The sequence below is a fragment of the Anolis carolinensis genome, unplaced genomic scaffold (assembly GCF_035594765.1).
Source record: "Anolis carolinensis isolate JA03-04 unplaced genomic scaffold, rAnoCar3.1.pri scaffold_10, whole genome shotgun sequence".
Classification (NCBI taxonomy): domain Eukaryota; kingdom Metazoa; phylum Chordata; class Lepidosauria; order Squamata; family Dactyloidae; genus Anolis; species Anolis carolinensis.
In genome coordinates this window covers 4,138,310-4,157,143 of record NW_026943821.1, presented here as the reverse complement: position 1 = coordinate 4,157,143, position 18,834 = coordinate 4,138,310, and the positions used below count along the sequence as shown (strand labels likewise).

General features: G+C 40.7%; 1 protein-coding gene across 1 annotated transcript; it reads right to left on the bottom strand.

Annotated features, from left to right (window-relative positions):
* Window positions 1-725: 725 nt before the first annotated feature.
* zfp36 (ZFP36 ring finger protein) lies at window positions 726-14,491 on the bottom strand. Its single transcript, XM_062962266.1, has 2 exons — window positions 14,329-14,491; window positions 726-4,854 (listed from the first exon to the last, which is right to left on the bottom strand). The coding sequence occupies exons 1-2, from the start codon at window positions 14,362-14,364 to the stop codon at window positions 3,802-3,804; spliced, it is 1,089 nt and encodes a 362-aa protein (XP_062818336.1). The 5' UTR covers window positions 14,365-14,491; the 3' UTR covers window positions 726-3,801.
* Between the last annotated feature and the right edge of the window lie 4,343 nt (window positions 14,492-18,834).

Genomic DNA, 18,834 nt, shown 5'->3' with positions numbered 1-18,834 from the left:
ACATTCCCATATGTATGGAGTCCTGGGAGTTGTAGTTTTGCAAGGGCTTTAACTTGATCATAAACATTCCCATATGTATGGAGTCCTGGGAGTTGTAGTTTAGCAAGGGTTTTAGCTTGATCATAAACATTCCCATATGTATGGAGTCCTGGGAGTTGTAGTTTTGCAAAGGCTTTAGCTTGCTGCTCTGGCTACACCAAACTAGAGATCCCAAACATTCCCATATGTATGGAGTCCTGGGAGTTGTAGTTTTGCAAGGGCTTTAACTTGATCATAAACATTCCCATATGTATGGAGTCCTGGGAGTTGTAGTTTTGCAAGGGCTTTAACTTGATCATAAACATTCCCATATGTATGGAGTCCTGGGAGTTGTAGTTTTGCAAGGGCTTTAGCTTGCTGCCTTGGCCTCAGCAAGCCACAGATCCCAAACATTCCCATATGTATGGAGTCCTGGGAGTTGTAGTTTTGCAAGGGCTTTAACTTGATCATAAACATTCCCATATGTATGGAGTCCTGGGAGTTGTAGTTTTGCAAGGGCTTTAACTTGATCATAAACATTCCCATATGTATGGAGTCCTGGGAGTTGTAGTTTTGCAAGGGCTTTAGCTTGCTGCCTTGGCCTCAGCAAGCCACAGATCCCAAACATTCCCATATGTATGGAGGACTGGGAGTTGTAGCTTTGCAAGGGCTTTCGTAGTGAATGCTAAAAGATCACAAACAGGTCGTATGTTTCCAAAGCTTCATATTTATTGATTCTCAATAATAATCATCAGCTGCGCCATTGCTCATCGGCAATTCTCGAACAGAAAAGGAATTCCAAAAAAACACTTGTCCTTTTTATTTTTGAACAGAGGAAAAAACGACAAAGCAAAACCTTTTCTCGAAACAATCAATTATTTTTTTTAATAAACACTGTTGTTTTTTCATATTTCACACACACAATATATAGAGAGAGACATCAATGTCTTCATTTATATATATATATATATTATATTATATATTATCTTGGAATATTAGAAAAAGATAAATACATATAAAATCTGAATAAATAAGAATCTATAAATAGTTCAGGTTTTGGTTTCATGCTTTGCCTGGCGACAAAGTAAACATGGAGGGTTTATCAGAAAAAACAATACATACACATAGGAATCCTGCAATTACTTTTACGCAGTGGGTTAGCACTGACATGGATTTATTTATCATTGATAAAAGGAAATAAAAGACGGACTTTACCGGTTTTCTCCCCCTTTTCTTGTGACTTATTATGGTCACATTGATTGGTGATGTTCACCAGTGCAAAACTATTCATCGAAGCAAAAATTTTGTATTTTCGGATTGCAAACTCTCCCCAATCTTTTTGCCCCTCTGGAAATTTGCAGTCAATTAAAACAAAAGAAAAGGCAACCCCGACATTCTCAAATCCCTTTGATAAAAGAGAAAGGAAGAGGAGGGTTTCGATTCACAGTATGCTATGAGCAACAAGGTGTGTTTTAAAAAAACAGCCATTTAATGGTAATGTGTTGCCAATTCCTCCCTCCCAAACTTTGCATAAGTTTTTCTGCCTCCATAGAAAGAAAAACAAAAAACAAAAAATATGCTACATACATCGTAAAAAATTTAAAAAAAGGCTGCCTGGTTTTCCCATAGAGACATGGGTTTGTTTTTGCAAAGCTTCGGCACAATAAAAGATTAAAATGGAGAGACAATAGTTTTCATTTCTGGCCACTTTCAGCGCAGCTAAGGAGGGCATCTACACTGTAGAATGAATGTGGTTTAATTCCACTTTAAACTGCCATGGCTCAATGTTATGAGAGTCTAGGAGTTGTAGTTTTGCAAGGCTTCGAGTCTTCTTTGCCAAACTCTTTGGATTCCATAATATTGAGCCCTGGCACTTAAAGTGGTGTCAAACAGCATTAAATCTACAGTATAGATGCACCTAGAGTCCAATGTGTGTGTTTTTTTACCAGGAATTTGGCACTGGGGGGGAAAGAGACCAGCTCCTCTCCCTCACCACTTTCCACATCCTGGTTAATTCATTGTACAGTAGAGTCTCACTTATCCAACGTTCTGGATTATCCAACGCATTTTTGTAGTCAAGGTTTTCAATATAAATTCGTAAATACAGTAATTACTACATAGTATTAATGTGTAATGAACTACGTTTTCTGTCAAATTTGTTGTATAACACGATGTTTTGGTGCTTACTTTGTAAAATCATAACCTATTTTGGTGTTTAATACGCTTCTCCTTAATCTCTCCTTATTATCCAACATATTCGCTTATTCAACATTCTGCCAGCCCATTTATGTTGGATAAGTGAGACTCTACTGTATTTATAGGCATTTATCATCGGGGGAAAAAAAAGGCCAAGTCAATCACTGGCTTAGACCAGGGTCGGATTGATGCAAGTCTCCAAATGTTGCCAAACTACATCTCCCATCAACCAGGGCAAGGGATGCAAGGTAAGACTCATGGAGGTTTAGTTTAAATCTCAAATTTCTTAGGTGAGGTTGGCACAAGAATATTAACATTCACTTGTTTCCAACTAACCTGTTTCCCCGAAAATAAGACAGTGTCTTATCATCATCATCATCATTTAATTACTTATATTAATTTTTGCTCCCAAAGAGGCGCTAGGTCTTATTTTCAGGGGATGTCTTATTTTTTCACAAAGAAGAATTCACATTTATGATTGAATTTTTAAAAAATGAAAATGTATTATCTACTGTACAGTAGTTGTCATCACAAACCGTCATAACCAAACTGTGAATCCTTTCAAGAATTTCTGTATTATATTTTATCGCTATACTGTTTTTAAATTACTGTTTTAAATTTCTGTTCGTATGTAAATTTATGTTGTTGTTGGGCTTATCCTTGTGTAAGCTGCCCTGAGTCCTTTCTGGGAGATGGAGGTGGGATACAAGAATAAAGTTATTATAATATTATTATTATTATTTCTTGTTACTACCTTTATTTCCATGTACAACAATCTATGGCATGTACATTTACTGATCCTGCATGCTTCTAAACAAAAACTTTGCTAGGTCTTACTTTCGGGGGAGGCCTTATATTTAGCAATTCAGCAAAACCTCTACTAGGTCTTATTTTCTGGGGATGTCTTATTTTCAGGGAAACAGGGTAGCTCAACCATTCCGTCTCCACTTTATCTCCAATTTCTTCTCCTCTGCCAGAACCTTTCCAAGTTTTTTTTTCTGTTTATCAGGATATAGGAAATTGCAAGTGTTTTTTTGGTTAGCAATCTCCGTTTGCTGGTGCCAAAGGATAAAGGAAAGCTGCACGTTTTGAGGGCCTAACCATTACTGGGCTGGGAAGAAAAGTTTGGGCAACACGTTGGAGGAAAAGCAAAATATAGTCCATTCTCCAAAAGCCAACTGCTTTGCAAACCAGAGCCATAGAACATTTTTCCTCTCTTGGGAAATAAGAGTCCTGCTTAAGGCACTGAATCTCGGAGAAACATAACAAATTGGGTTTTCTCAAAGGCACTCAGAGACTCGTAAGGCAGGAATGCGCGATTTCGGGTCTGCCACAAAGTGCACTGCTGGGAATCGGCGTGAAAAAGACCACAAAGTGGAATCGGCGTGAAAAAGACCTGCTCCAAAGATGCCGCCTGGGCACCGACCGGGAAGGTTGGTTCATCCTATAGAGACATTAAATACCCAAACTAACCGGAAGAGACCACCTGGGCCTCGACCGGGAAGGATGGTTTATTAAAGGATTGCCCACTATAGACAGACAGGACAATTAAAACTCGACGGGGACAGAACCCCACCCGAATCCAGCTCACTCGGAGACGGAGATCCGGTTGAAGATGGGCAAGCGATTGGCACCGCTTGCTGTGGGCCCGCCGGGGGCTTGTATATCGAACACGGGCGAGTCGGAGCCGCTGAGGCTGCTGGAGCTGCTGTAGGACTCCGGGTCAGAGAGGGAGTTGGAGGACGGGGTCCTTGGCAAGAGAGAGGACGGCGCAGTGGTCGGGGTCCCGGGGGTGGCGGCGAAGAAATCTCGATGATTCGGGAACGAGGCGGTGCTTATGTTGGCGGCCTTCCCGCAACGGCAGGAGCAGCACCCTCCAGAAACCGGCCCGGAAAGGAAGGACAGAGGATCGGAGTTCAGGTGGCCAAATGTTGGGGAGAGGAGATCGCCAGAAGAGGCCGGCGGAGGTGAAACGGAAGGCGCCCGGGCAAAGTTGGACGGATCGGGGATACCGGGCAACGGGGGTGACCGGCGGGCGGCCGGCACTCCAGAGTAGCTGACACTTTGGCGCAGGAGTTGCGGCGAGGAGGACGCCGAGTGGATCTGGGCCTCCTCCGGAGAGTGGATGAAGTGGCAGCGGGCGCCGTAAGGGCACTCGCCGTGGAGGTAGAACTTGTGGCACAGCTCCGTCTTGTACTTGGGGTGGCGGCTGACGGAGCGCAGCTCAGCGGCCCCGTGGGCAAACTGGCACTTGGCGCCGTACTTGCACTTGCCCGTCTCGCTGAAGGTGCGGCACAGCTCCGTCTTGTAGCGGGACGAGGAGGAGAGCGGCGTTGGGGAGGTCAAGGAGGGCAGGCGGAGGGGAGGGAAGCCCGGCGGAGGCGGTGGGGCGACGGCCTTGCCCTCGATGAGGCTCACCGAGCGGTCGGGGCGCAGCGGCGGGCGCCGGAGGGGGTCTCCCAGGGGGCGAAGCTGCTCCACGCTAGGGCTCCAGTGGCTGCGCAAGGGCCACACGGGAGAAGGATCCCCGCTGCTGCTGCCGTAAGAGGTGGCCACATCCGAGGAGCAGGCGGAGTGGCGCCGGGAGAGTTGGGGACCCGAGAGGTCCAGCTCTTCGCTCAGCGACAGGTTGAGCAGGTTCTGCAGGGGAGAGGAGGAGGAAACAGAGAGATATTAGCCACGAAGGACAAAGGCCTGGGGTTCCAAAACAGAGGACAGCCAATCTATATATATAAAAGAGTGATGAAATTTTGGCCTAGGACAAAACAACAAAACTACACATCCCAGAAACACTAAACTTGGCAGCACAACCCCTCATCCAGGCCTCTAGGTTCATACAACAAAAAGAAAAGAAAAATAAAGTCCTAATATTTATCCAATTGCTGCCAGTTAGAAGGCTAAGCTCCGCCCACTTGGTCTCCTAGCAACCCACTCAGCCCAGGGGACAGGCAGAGTTAGGCCTCACTTAGGCCTCTTCCACAATGCCTATAAAATACAGATTATCACAAATGAGAGAGGCCTTTTGTCTGGACTATAATTCCCAGCATCTCCTAGCCTTTCTCCAGCTTTGTCCAACCAGAAAGCTCAGGAAAAGGCTTATTTCTGGCTTACAATTCCCAGCATCCCCTAAGCAGTGTGGAGAGAATCCTTATTCTTGGACTATGGCACCCCATTAATTCAACAGGAAGGAAATAAAGGAGAAACTGAGAAACTTTCTCTTCCCAGTCGGTTGCGGCAAAAGCAAGCTGCCGCAGAAAACCTTGGGTCTCAACTAAGAGATTAAAGTTGGATATACATACAAATATAGTAGTAGTAGTAGTAGTAGTAGTAATAATAATAATAATAATAATAATGCAGACTCTCAGGCCTCTTCAACACTGCTGTATAAAATCCAGATTATCTGCTTTGAGCTGGATTATATGGCAGTGCAGACTCATATAATCCAGTTCAAAACAGATAATCTGGATTATCTGATTTGATAACCTGGGTTTTATAGCAGTGTCGAAGGGGACTCAGTTAACCGGCCTATTTGTAATAGCAAGTCTCGAGCAATCGGAAACTACATTTCTACGGCATCTAGCAATCACCCATGGATGCTAGTTAAACTGATTCAACAACAACAACAACAACAACAACAACAACAACAACAATAATAATAATAATAATAATAATACAGTATTATTATTGGGTGCCGTGCCAAAAGATCTCAGCCGGCATTTGGAAACAATAGACAATGACAAAATTACGATCTGCCAACTGCAAAAGGCCACCCTACTGGGATCTGCACGCATCATCCGAAAATACATCACACAGTCCTAGACGCTTGGGAAGTGTTCGACTTGTGATTTTGTGATACAAAATCCAGCATATCTATCTTTTTGCTGTGTCACAAAATAAAATAATACAGTAGAGTTTCACTTATCCAAGCTAAATGGGCCGGCAGAACCTTGGATAAGCGAATGTCTTGGATAATAAGGAGGGATTAAGGAAAAGCCTATTAAACATCAAATTAGGTTATGATTTTACAAATTAAGCACCAAAACATCATTTGTCATTAAAAGTAGTTCAATATGCAGTAATGCTATGTAGTAATTATTATATTTACGAATTTAGCACCAAAATATCACGATATATTGAAAACATTGACTACAAAAATGCCTTGGATAATCCAGAACCTTGGATAAGTGAGACTCTACTGTAATAATAATAAATGGTATAGTATGGAGTATACTATTAGTTAGGCCTGTTCCTAATAGGAGCTTTCAAGGAACCAGAAATGTCACTTATCCAGCATTTGCCTTGAGTTAAATGAGAGACAACAACAACAAGACTCAACAACAAGAAATAATTATTATTTCGCCTAACGTTAAAAACCCTTCCCATTTGGACCCCATTTGATGTACTTGTGGGCTCTGAAATGTCACAGCCGAAGCCAAAAGGGGTTAAACCCAAAGCAAGGCTTCTCTAAAACAAACCGCAGCGAGAAAAAGGGATGATGTCAGGTCTTTTAATATCGCCTCGGTGAGCCTTGCCGGTGTTATTTTTAAAGGCGTTCATCCTGGTGGGGCTGAAAAACACACACCGCAGAGCCAGAAAGGCAGGGCGGAGGTGGCGCATACATGCTCCCAATTGCATCACTGGTTCATGTTGTGTATGTTTATATATATATATATATATATATATATATATATATATATATATATATACACACACACACATACATACACACACACACACACATACACTAGCTGTGCCCGGCCACGCGTTGCTGTGGCAAAGTGGTGGTGGTATTGGTTAAAAATTGTTGTGTAATTTTTATTTGACGTTATTTGCTATTTTTTAATTAATTTTATTGTAAGTTATATTTTTATTTATTATATTTTATTATTTCTTGTATTATTTTTAGTTATTTTCTGTTATAGTATTTTATTGTATAATTTTTTGTGTTTTTTATTATTTTTTATTGGGTTGCTAGGAGACCAAGTTGGAGGAGCTTAGCCTTCTAACTGGCAGCAATTGGATAAAAGCAATTATTCCTCTCTCTCTAATTAGGACTCTATTTTTCTTTTCTTTTTGTTGTATCAACCTAGAGGCATGGATGATGGGTTGTGTTGTCAAATTTCGAGGTTGGGGGGCCTGTAGTTTTGTTGTTTTGTGGGTCGCCGTGATGCCATCACTCTTTTATATATATATATATATATATATATATATATATATATATATACACACACACACACAGTAGAGTCTCACTTATCCAACATAAATGGGCCGGCAGAATGTTGGATAAGCGAATATGTTGGATAATAAGGAGGGATTAAGGAAAAGCCTATTAAACATCAAATTAGGTTATGATTTTACAAATTAAGCACCAAAACATCATGTTATACAACAAATTTGACAGAAAAAGTACTTCAATACGCAGTAATGCTATGTAGTAATTACTGTATTTGTTAATTTAGCACCAAAATATCACGATGTATTGAAAACATTGACTACAAAAATGCGTTGGATAATCCAGAACGTTGGATAAGCGAGTGTTGGATAAGTGAGACTCTACTGTATATATATTATACCCTGTTTCCCCGAAAATAAGACATCCCCAGAAAATAAGACCTAGTAAAGTTTTTGTTTGGAAGCATGCAGGATTGGTAAATGTACATACCATAGATTGTTGTACATGGAAATAAAAGTAGTAACAAGAAATAATAATAATAATAATATAATAACTTTATTCTTGTATCCCACCTCCATATCCCAGAAGGGACTCAGGGCAGCTTACACAGGGACAAGCCCAACAACAACATAAATTTACATACGAACAGAAATTTAAAACAGTAATTGTAAAACAGTATAGCAATAAAATATAATATAGAAATTCTTGAAAGGATTCAGAGTTTGGTTATGCTGTTTTGTGATGACAACTACTGTACAGTAGATAATAAATTTTCATTTTTAAAAATTCAACCATAATTGTGAATTCGTCTTTGTGGAAAAATAAGATATCCCCTGAAAATAAGACCTAGCGCATCTTTGGGAGAAAAAATTAATATAAGACACTGTCTTATTTTCGGGGAAACAGGGTACTAGCTGTGGCCAAGTATGGTGGTATGGGAAATAAAGTATTGAGGAACTGGTGGTAGTTAAGGTAAAGGATAAAGGTTTTACCTTACATTAAGTCCATTATAAATGGGTAATATAGCTGTGTGGAAGGGCCTTGAGTCTACACTGCCATATAATCCAGTTCAAATCAGATAATCTGTATTTTATAGGCAGTGTGGAAGAGGCCTAAGTGAGGCCTAACTCTACCTGTCCCCTGGCTGAGTGGGTTGCTAGGAGACCAAGTGGGCAGAGCTTAGCCTTGGATAAAAACAATTATTCCTCTCCCTCTAATTAGGACTTTATTTTTCTTTTCTTTTTGTTGTATGAACGTAGAGGCATGGATGAGGGGTTGTGCTGCCAAGTTTAGTGTTTCTGGGATGTGTAGTTTTGTCCTAGGCCGAAATTTCATTACCCTTTTATATATATACTAGCTGTGCCCTGCCACGCGTTGCTGTGGCCAATTGGAATTGCAGTGAATAGCCTCGCTGCTTCAAAGCCTGGCCGTTTTCTACTAGGGATGTGTAGTTTGTTTGTAAGAGCGTAGAGACGTGGATGAGGGGTTGTGTTGTCAATTTTCTAGGTTGGGGGTTTTGTTTTGTTGTTTTGCCCGGTGGAGCGATGCCATTCTCCTTTTATATATATAGATAGATATATACACATACACACACATACGTTTGTATGGGAGCCACTTTGGGTCCCAGTCTGGGGAGAAAAGTGGGGACTAAATATATTAATAATAATATTAATAATAATAATAATTAAATCCCTTTTGAAACTAAGGACGTCCAGCCCAAGAATGTCATAGAAATTTAAGAGGGCAAGTTGGGAGAAGCAACCAGATTGTGACGCGGCGACAGGAAAAACCTGTCTGTGACATCGCACTAAAACAATATTCTATATGAACCAAGCTGTAATAAGAGATTACAGGGTTGTTCAACCTCCTAGGGTTTCCAGGGATGATGGGATTTAGAGTCTTATCCATTCTCCACTGAAAACAAGTTCAACTTCCATGGGTTAACTGGGATGATGGGATTTAGTGTCTTATCTGTCCACCACTGAAAACAAGTTCAACTTCCCAGGATTTTTTATTGAGATGATGAGATTTAGAGTCTTCTGTTTTCCATTGAAAATATGTCCAACTTCCTGGAGTTTTTAATAGGGATGATGAGATTTAGAGTCTTATCCGTTCTCCACTGAAAACAAGTTCAACTTCCTTGGGTTTTTAACTGGGATGATGGGATTTAGAGTCTCGTCTGTCCTCCACTGAAAACAAGTTCAACTTCCCAGGATTTTTTATAGAGATGATGGGATTTAGAGTCTTCTGTTTTCCATTGAAAATATGTCCAACTTCCTGGAGTTTTTAATGGGAAGGATAGGATTTAGAGTCTTCACCAAAAACATGTTAAAATTCCTAAGGTTTTAATGGAGATTATGGGATTTAGAGTCTTATCTGTCCTTCGCCAAAAACAAGTTCAGCTTCCTAGGGTTTTTAACTGGGATGATGGGATTTAGAGTCTTATCTGTCCTTCGCCAAAAACAAATTCAACTTCCTAGGTTTTTTTATCGAGATGATGGGATTTAGAGTCTTCTCTGTTCTCCATTGAAAACACATTCCCTTTAAAGGGATGATGGGATTTGTTCCTCTGCTGGAAAACATGCCCAAAGTCCATCCACTTGTTAAGGTTGTTGTTTGCGATTCAATATTATTGGCAAGTTTTTGAAAAGAGAAAATTCTTTAGTTCTGCTTAAAATACACTGAGGCCTCGGTTTCCGATCAAGCCTTTTTGTGGGTTAAAAAAGAAAAGCCAAAAACTGATGCAACCAAGAGGGGGAAAAAATAAGAAAGACCCATTGCGAAACCCTGCAAGGCTTTGAATGCGAGCGAACGAACAAGGGCTGGCTTGTTTTTCAAGCAGAAAACATTCTCGAGGAGGAAAAAAATATAAAATGTGGTCGGTTCGCTCCAGGAAGTCGGTTGAGGCCCTAGTTTGGAGTAAACAGGAAGAAACCGGCTCTTTTGGGGGGGACGAGCGCCCAAAACCACACTTTGACCTCCCTCTTTTGCAGATATATTCCTATATCTCTCTATCTATCTCTGTATGTACAAAGAACAAGCAGATTTGCATTTCTGAACCAACCAACCGGTTGAGTTTCATTTTCTTGGAAATTGCCATCTATATGGCTTGCTATATTCAAGGTTTTCTTGTACACACCAAAGATTGGCATCTACACTGTGGAATTAATGCAGTTCCATACCACTTTGAATTGCAGTGGCTCAGTGGCAGCCATGGGATATTTTGGACTACAACTCCCACAATTCCTAACAGTCTACCGGCCAAGCCCTAACCTCCTTTGTCAAACTCACCAAAGTACAAATCCCATAGTATTGAACCGTGGCACTTGAAGCGGTTTGAAACTATGTTAATTCTACAGTGCAGATCAGGCATGGGCCAACTTGGGCCCTCCAGGTGTTTTGGACTACAACTCCCACAATTCCTAACAGTCTACCGGCCAAGCCCTAACCTCCTTTGTCAAACTCACCAAAGTACAAATCCCATAGTATTGAGCCGTGGCACTTGAAGCGGTTTGAAACTATGTTAATTCTACAGTGCAGATCAGGCATGGGCCAACTTGGGCCCTCCAGGTGTTTTGGACTACAACTCCCACAATTCCTGCTCAATAGGACGGAATCCTGGGAGTTGTAGTTTTTACTGTCCTGTCTACAGCTTTGGATCTCCTTGTGGAGAGAAAAAGCGGGGTATAAATAAACATAATAACAATAATAAACATAATAAAGAAATACTAACAAATATAATAAATCATTATAAGCATAATAATAGTAAAAAATATAATAAAATATGATAATATTATAATAATAAATAGAATGATAAACATAATACAGTAGAGTCTCACTTATCCAACATTCACTTATCCAACATTCTGCTGGCCTGTTTATGTTGGATAACTGAGACTCTACTGTAATAACAATAATAAACATAATAATAAAACAATGCTAACAAATATAATAATAAATCATTATAAGTATAATAATAAATAGAATAATAATAAATAGAATGATAAACATAATACAGTAGAGTCTCACTTATCCAACACACGCTTATCCAACGTTCTGGACTATCCAACGCATTTTTGTAGTCAATGTTTTCAATACTTTGTGATATTTTGGTGCTAAATTTATAAATACAGTAATTACTACATAGCATTACTGCGTATTGAACTACTTTTTCTGCCATATTTGTTGTACAACATGATGTTTTGGTGCTTAATTTGTAAAATCATAATCTAATTTGATTTTTAATAGGCTTCTCCTTAATCTCTCCTTATTATCCAACATATTCACTTATCCAACATTTTGCCAGCCTGTTTATGTTGGATAAGTGACTCTACTGTACATATAATAAAATATGATACAAATATAATAATAATAATAATAATAATAATAATAAATATGATACTAAGAAATATAATAATTGCAATAAATATAATAATAATAATATAATAAAAATATGATACCAAGAAATATAATAATTGTAATAAACATAATAATAATATAATAAAATATGATACAAATATAATAATAATAATATAATAAAATATGATACTAGCAAATGTAATAATTGTAATAAATATAATAATAATAATATAATAAAAATATGATACTAAGAAATTGTGGTTTGACAGCATTTTAACCGCCGTGGCTCAATGCCATGGAATTCCTGAGAGTTGTAGTTCTGACAAACTGCACTGACGCTGTAGTAAAACTACAACTCCCAGGTTTCCATATCCACTGACATAGGGCAGTTTAAAGTGGCATCAAACTGCATTTATTCCATAAACATAGATGGATCCCAGACCTAAAAAGCTGCTAAAAATGAACCAGGTTTCTTTGGGATCTACAGTTCCCATAAACCCCAGTCTAAAGGAATAGGACTTCTCGGACAATTTCATCCTAGATTTTATGTGTTTCCTCCACCACGGACATCCCAGTGTTTCTTAGTCTCTCCATTGGCGTGGATTCACAAATAATATCAAAGACAGAGTGTAACAAACCAGCATTATATATGTCCTGACTTTACAGATCACAGCCAAAGTCACTTTCTTGGACAGCAGTTCCCAGAATCCCCGGCTGTGATGTCCGGGGGGATTCCGGGAATTGTAATTCTTGTAAAAATAGTATTTTTTTTCCCTCTTTCCAAACAAACCAAAAGAAAATAAAGGTCTGATATATACAGAAAGATAACAACCAAGACTGTAGAAATCCAAGCTCAACCTGCTCTTGGGAGTTCTAGTTCTCAAAGTTTTCCAACTGATTAGAAATAAATGAAAATGATGGGCCTGGAAGTGACAAAGTTGGGAGGAAAAAAACTCCTTTCTTGGGATGACAAATCCCAGAATCCACTTCTGTCTGTGGGAATCTGGGATTTGTAGTATTTCTCTCCCTCCCTCCTTCTCTTGGACTACACTCTCCAGAATCCTTGTCTCCTGGGAGTTGTAGTTGAAACTATCTGAATAAACAATTAGAAATGTAGCAAAGATTCACACCTCGAAGCCATAAAAACCATTGGAAGACCTTTTCCCTGGACTACAAACCCCAGAATCCTGGGCTACTCAGGATTCTGGGAATTGTAGTTAAAAGCGACATAAGCTATGATACTAGAAGCAAAAAAAAAGTTTTTGGGAGTGGAAAGTAAACCCTTTCATTGACTCCAAGACACATTATCCGGTCAGGAAATGGGGATGAAGGGATTTGTAGTCCCAAGAAAGAAGATTGAAGGCTTTTTTTGGGAAGGGGACGGACAAAAACATTATTAGGACTCCAAGACCCAGAATCCATGGCAGGAAATGGGGGTGATGGGATTTGTAGTCCATGAAAGAGATGGGATTCTGAACATGGAAGGCTTTGTAGGGAAAAACAGAAACATGGTTCGGACTCTAAGACCCAGAATCCATGGCAGGAAATGGGAATGATGGGATTTGTAGACCAAGAAAGAAGCTGGAAGGCTTTTTAGGGGGAAATAAAAAAGGTTATTTGACTCCAAGACCCATAATCCATGGCAGGAAATGGGGATGATGGGATTTATAGTCCAAGAAAGAAGATGGAAGGCTTTTTTGGGGAAAATAATAAAGGTTATTTGGACTCCAAGACCCAGAATTCATGGAAGGAAATAATAATAATAATAATAATAATAATAAAACTTTATTTATACCCCGCCACCATCTCCCCAACGGGGACTCGGGATGATGGGATTTGTAGTCCAAGAAAGAAGCTGGAAGGCTTCTCAAGGGAAAATAAAAAAGGTTATTTGGACTCCAAGACCCAGAATTCATGGAAGGAAAAAAGGGATGATGGGATTTGTAGTCCAAGAAAGAAGCTGGAAGGCTTCTCAAGGGAAAATAAAAAAAGTTATTTGGACTCCAAGACCCAGAATTCATGGCAGGAAATGGGGATGATGGGATTTATAGTCCAAGAAAGAAGATGGAAGGCTTTTTAGGGGAAAATAATAAAGGTTATTTGGACTCCAAGACCCAGAATTCATGGAAGGAAAAAAGGGATGATGGGATTTGTAGTCCAAGAAAGAAGCTGGGAGGCTTCTCAAGGGAAAATAAAAAAGGTTATTTGGACTCCAAGACCCAGAATTCATGGCAGGAAATGGGGGTGATGGGATTTGTTGTCCAGGAAAGAGGCTGGGAAGCTTTTTTGGGATAGAAACAAAAACATTGCTCCGATTCCAAGATCCAGAATTCGTGGCAGGAAATAGGGGTGATGGGATTTGTAATCCAAGAAAGAGAATAGAAAGCTTTTTTGGGAAGAAACAAAAACATTGCTCGGATTCCAAGACCCAGAATTCATGGCAGGGAATGGGGGTGATGGGATTTGTAGTCCAAGAAAGAACAGAAACCCTTTTTGGGGGGAAAACCAGTCCTTTCCTTAAGAGTCCAAGGAGGGATAAAGGGGACGATGGGCCTTGCGAGGCGAGAAGGGAAAGCACTGACCTCGTAGAGCGTATTGACGTCCAGAATGGAACTCATCCCGCTTTCGTCGCGCAACAGCTGTCTGGGGGGCGAATCCTGGGTTCCAAGGCAGCAGCCCCCGTCCTGACCCTGGGCTTGTTTCGGATGAGGCCCCGCAGAGGCCCAGGCCGTATTTATTAAAATCCGAATTAGCCCCGCCCCCGAAAGGGAGGGAGGGAGGACAATGAGCTCATGCGCGTGTGGACACGCCCCTAATCCGGATTGAAGCCAGTTTGGTTGTGGGCGGGGCCAGGGGCGGAGCTTTCTGCCCAGGGAAGTCCCTTCTGGGTGGCTGGCTGGGAAAACAAGGCTGAGTTCCAATTGAATTCCTGTCAATAGACATTGAATGGGAATTCAACTCGAATTAAGTAAAAGATATGCTTGGGTGTCTTTGTGTGTGTATATCTATATATCGGTATTTATCTATATGTATATATATATATAGGAATTAAATTGGAATTCAACTGGAATTAAGTAAAACATGCTTGGGTGTCTTTGTGTGTGTATATCTGTATATCAATATTTATCTATCTATATATATAAAAGAGTGATGGCATCAGGGCAGCGGACAAAACAACAAAACTACAGGCCCCCCAACCTTGAAATTTGACAACACAACCCATCATTCACGGCTCTAGGTTGATACAATGAAAAGAAAAGAAAAATAAAGTCCTAATTACAGGGAGAGGAATGATAGTTTTTTCCAATTGCTGCCAGTTTGAAGGCTAAGCTCCACCCAATTGGTCTCCTAGCAACCTACTCAGCCCAGGGGACAGGCACAGTTAGGCCTCACTTAGGCCTCTTCCACAGATTATCAGATTTTAACTGGATTATATGGCAGTGTAGACTCAAGGCCCTTCCACACAGCTATATAACCTATTTAGAATCTTATATTGTCTGCTTTGATCTGGATTATCTTGCCTCCACACTGCCATATAATCCACTTCAGTGTGCATACTAAACATAAAGACAACCATACAACAGACATTCAATACCACCACTACCTCAACAATTTCTCACCAACATCACCAGACAACGCCACAGCAACGCGTGGCCGGGCACAGCTAGTATATATATAAAAGGGTAATGAAATTTCGGCCTAGGACAAAACAACAAAACTACACATCCCAGAAACACTAAACTTGGCAGCACAACCCCTCATCCATGCCTCTACGTTCATACAACAAAAAGAAAAGAAATATAAAGTCCTAATTAAAGGGAGAGGAATAATTGTTTTTATCCAAAGTTAAGCTCCGCCCACTTGGTCTCCTAGCAACCCACTCAGCCCAGGAGACAGGCAGAGTTAGGCCTCACTTAGGCCTCTTCCCCACTGCCTATAAAATACAGATCATCTGATTTTAACTGGATTATATGGCAGTGTAGACTCAAGGCCCTTCCACACAGCTATATAACCCATTTTAATGGACTTAATGTAAGGTAAAACCTTTACCCTTTATCTTAACTACCACCAATTCCTCAATACTTTATTTCCCATACAACCAGACTTCGCCACAGCAACACGTGGCCGGGCACAGCTAGTGTCTGTATATATATATACAGTAGAGTCTAACTTATCCAAGACTCGCTTATCCAAGTTTCTGGATTATCTAAGCCATTTTTGCAGTCAATGTTTTCAATATATTTTGATATTTTGGTGCTAAATTCGTAAACACAGTAATTACAACATAACATTATGGCATATTGAACTACTTTTCCTGTCAAATTTGTTCTATAACATGATGTTTTGGTGCTTAATTTGTAAAATCTTAACCTAATTTGATGTTCAATAGGCTTTTCCTTAATCCCTCCTTATTATCCAAGATATTCACTTATCCAAGCTTCTGCCGGCCCGTTTATGTTGGTTAAGTGAGACTCTACTGTATATCTATATATCAATATCTATCTATAGGAATAGGAGCCCCAGTGGCGAAGTGTGTTAAAGCGCTGAGCTGCTGAACTTGCAGACCGAAAGGTCCCAGGTTCAAATCCTGGGAGCGGAATGAGCGGCTACTGTTAGCCCCAGCTCCTGCCAACCTATCAGTTCGAAAACATACCAATGTGAGTAGATCAATAGGTACCGCTCCGGTGGGAAGGTAACAGCGCTCCATGCAGTCATGCCAATGGCCACATGACCTTGGAGGTGTCTACGGACAACGCCGGCTCTTCGGCTTAGAAACTGAGATGAGCACCAACCCGAGTCAACCTAGCCAACCTAGCAGTTCGAAAACATACCAATGTGAGTAGATCAATAGGTACCGCTCCGGTGGGAAGGTAACAGTGCTCCATGCAGTCATGCCAATGGCCACATGACCTTGGAGGTGTCTACGGACAACGCCAGCTCTTCGGCTTAGAAACTGAGATGAGCACCAACCCGAGTCAGACATGACTGGACTTAACATCAGGGGAAACCTTTACCTATATCTGTCTCTAGGAATTAAATTGGAAGTATACACCATCATATCTTTTACTTAATTTCAATTTAATTCCTATAGATATAGATATATCTATCTCTCTGTCTATCTAATCTGTTTGTGTGTATGTGGCACGGGTGTCCACTCACACAGACAGCCTCCAGCCTGTACAAATAGGCTATAGCAGGGGTCCCCAAACTTTTTAAACAGGGGGCCAGTTCACGATCCTTCGGACCGTTGGAGGTCCGGACTATAGTTGGCCACCAAGCAATAATAATAACAACAACAATAACAATAAAAAAGAGAGTTGAAGGAGACCCTTTGGGCCACTGAGTCCATTCCCCTTCTGCCTTTGTGCACCGAAAGCACAAGCAAAGCACCCCTGACAGTGGCCACCCAGCCTCAATGTTAATAATAATAATAATAATAATAATAATAATAATAATAATAAAGAGGGTTGGAAGAGACCCTTTGGGCCATTGAGTCCAACCCCCTTCTGCCTTTGTGCACCAAAAGCACAAGCAAAGCACCTCTGACAGATGGCCACCCAGCCTCAATGTTAATAATAATAATAATAATAATAATAATAATAATAAAGAGAGTTGGAAGAGACCCTTTGGGCCATTGAGTCCAACCCCCTTCTGCCTTTGTGCACCAAAAGCACAAGCAAAGCACCCCTGACAGATGGCCACCCAGCCTCAATGTTAATAATAATAATAATAATAATAATAATAATAATAATAATAAAGAGGGTTGGAAGAGACCCTTTGGGCCATTGAGTCCAACCCCCTTCTGCCTTTGTGCACCAAAAGCACAAGCAAAGCACCCCTGACAGATGGCCACCCAGCCTCAATGTTAATAATAATAATAATAATAATAATAATAATAATAATAATAATAAAGAGGGTTGGAAGAGACCCTTTGGGCCATTGAGTCCAACCCCCTTCTGCCTTTGTGCACCAAAAGCACAAGCAAAGCACCCCTGACAGATGGCCACCCAGCCTCAATGTTAATAATAATAATAATAATAATAATAATAATAATAATAATAATAATAATAAAGAGGGTTGGAAGAGACCCTTTGGGCCATTGAGTCCAACCCCCTTCTGCCTTTGTGCACCAAAAGCACAAGCAAAGCACCTCTGACAGATGGCCACCCAGCCTCAATGTTAATAATAATAATAATAATAATAATAATAATAATAATAATAATAAAGAGGGTTGGAAGAGACCCTTTGGGCCATTGAGTCCAACCCCCTTCTGCCTTTGTGCACCAAAAGCACAAGCAAAGCACCTCTGACAGATGGCCACCCAGCCTCAATGTTAATAATAATAATAATAATAATAATAATAATAATAATAATAAAGAGAGTTGGAAGAGACCCTTTGGGCCATTGAGTCCAACCCCCTTCTGCCTTTGTGCACCGAAAGCACAAGCAAAGCACCCCTGACAGATGGCCACCCAGCCTCAATGTTAATAATAATAATAATAATAATAATAATAATAATAATAATAATAATAATAATAAAGAGGGTTGGAAGAGACCCTTTGGGCCATTGAGTCCAACCCCCTTCTGCCTTTGTGCACCAAAAGCACAAGCAAAGCACCCCTGACAGATGGCCACCCAGCCTCAATGTTAATAATAATAATAAGGGTTGTAAGAGAAGAAGAGACCCCTTGGGTCATTTAGCCCAACCCCCTTCTGCCCTTGTGCTGTGGGGGCCGGATAGATGGCTTCGATGGGCCGCATCCAGCCTCCGGGCCTTAGTTTGGGGACCCCTGGGCTATAGTTCCCATGGCTGAGGAGCCACCAAGTCACTTCCTTCCAGGACATTGCAGGTTATAGCGAGCACATCCCAGTGTTCCTTTCTGTCTATATTTGCATGACCCCGCCCACTGCCTCTCCCATAACTCTTTCCTACTCTTTCCTATGACAGAGGGACAGAGGAACTGATCAGCCACTGAACATACTGGAGAGGTTTGGGGAGAATTCACCATGATTTATAGGAGTTGTAGGGACTGGGATGTATAGTTCACCTGCAATCTAAGAGCACTCTGAATCCCACCAACAATGGA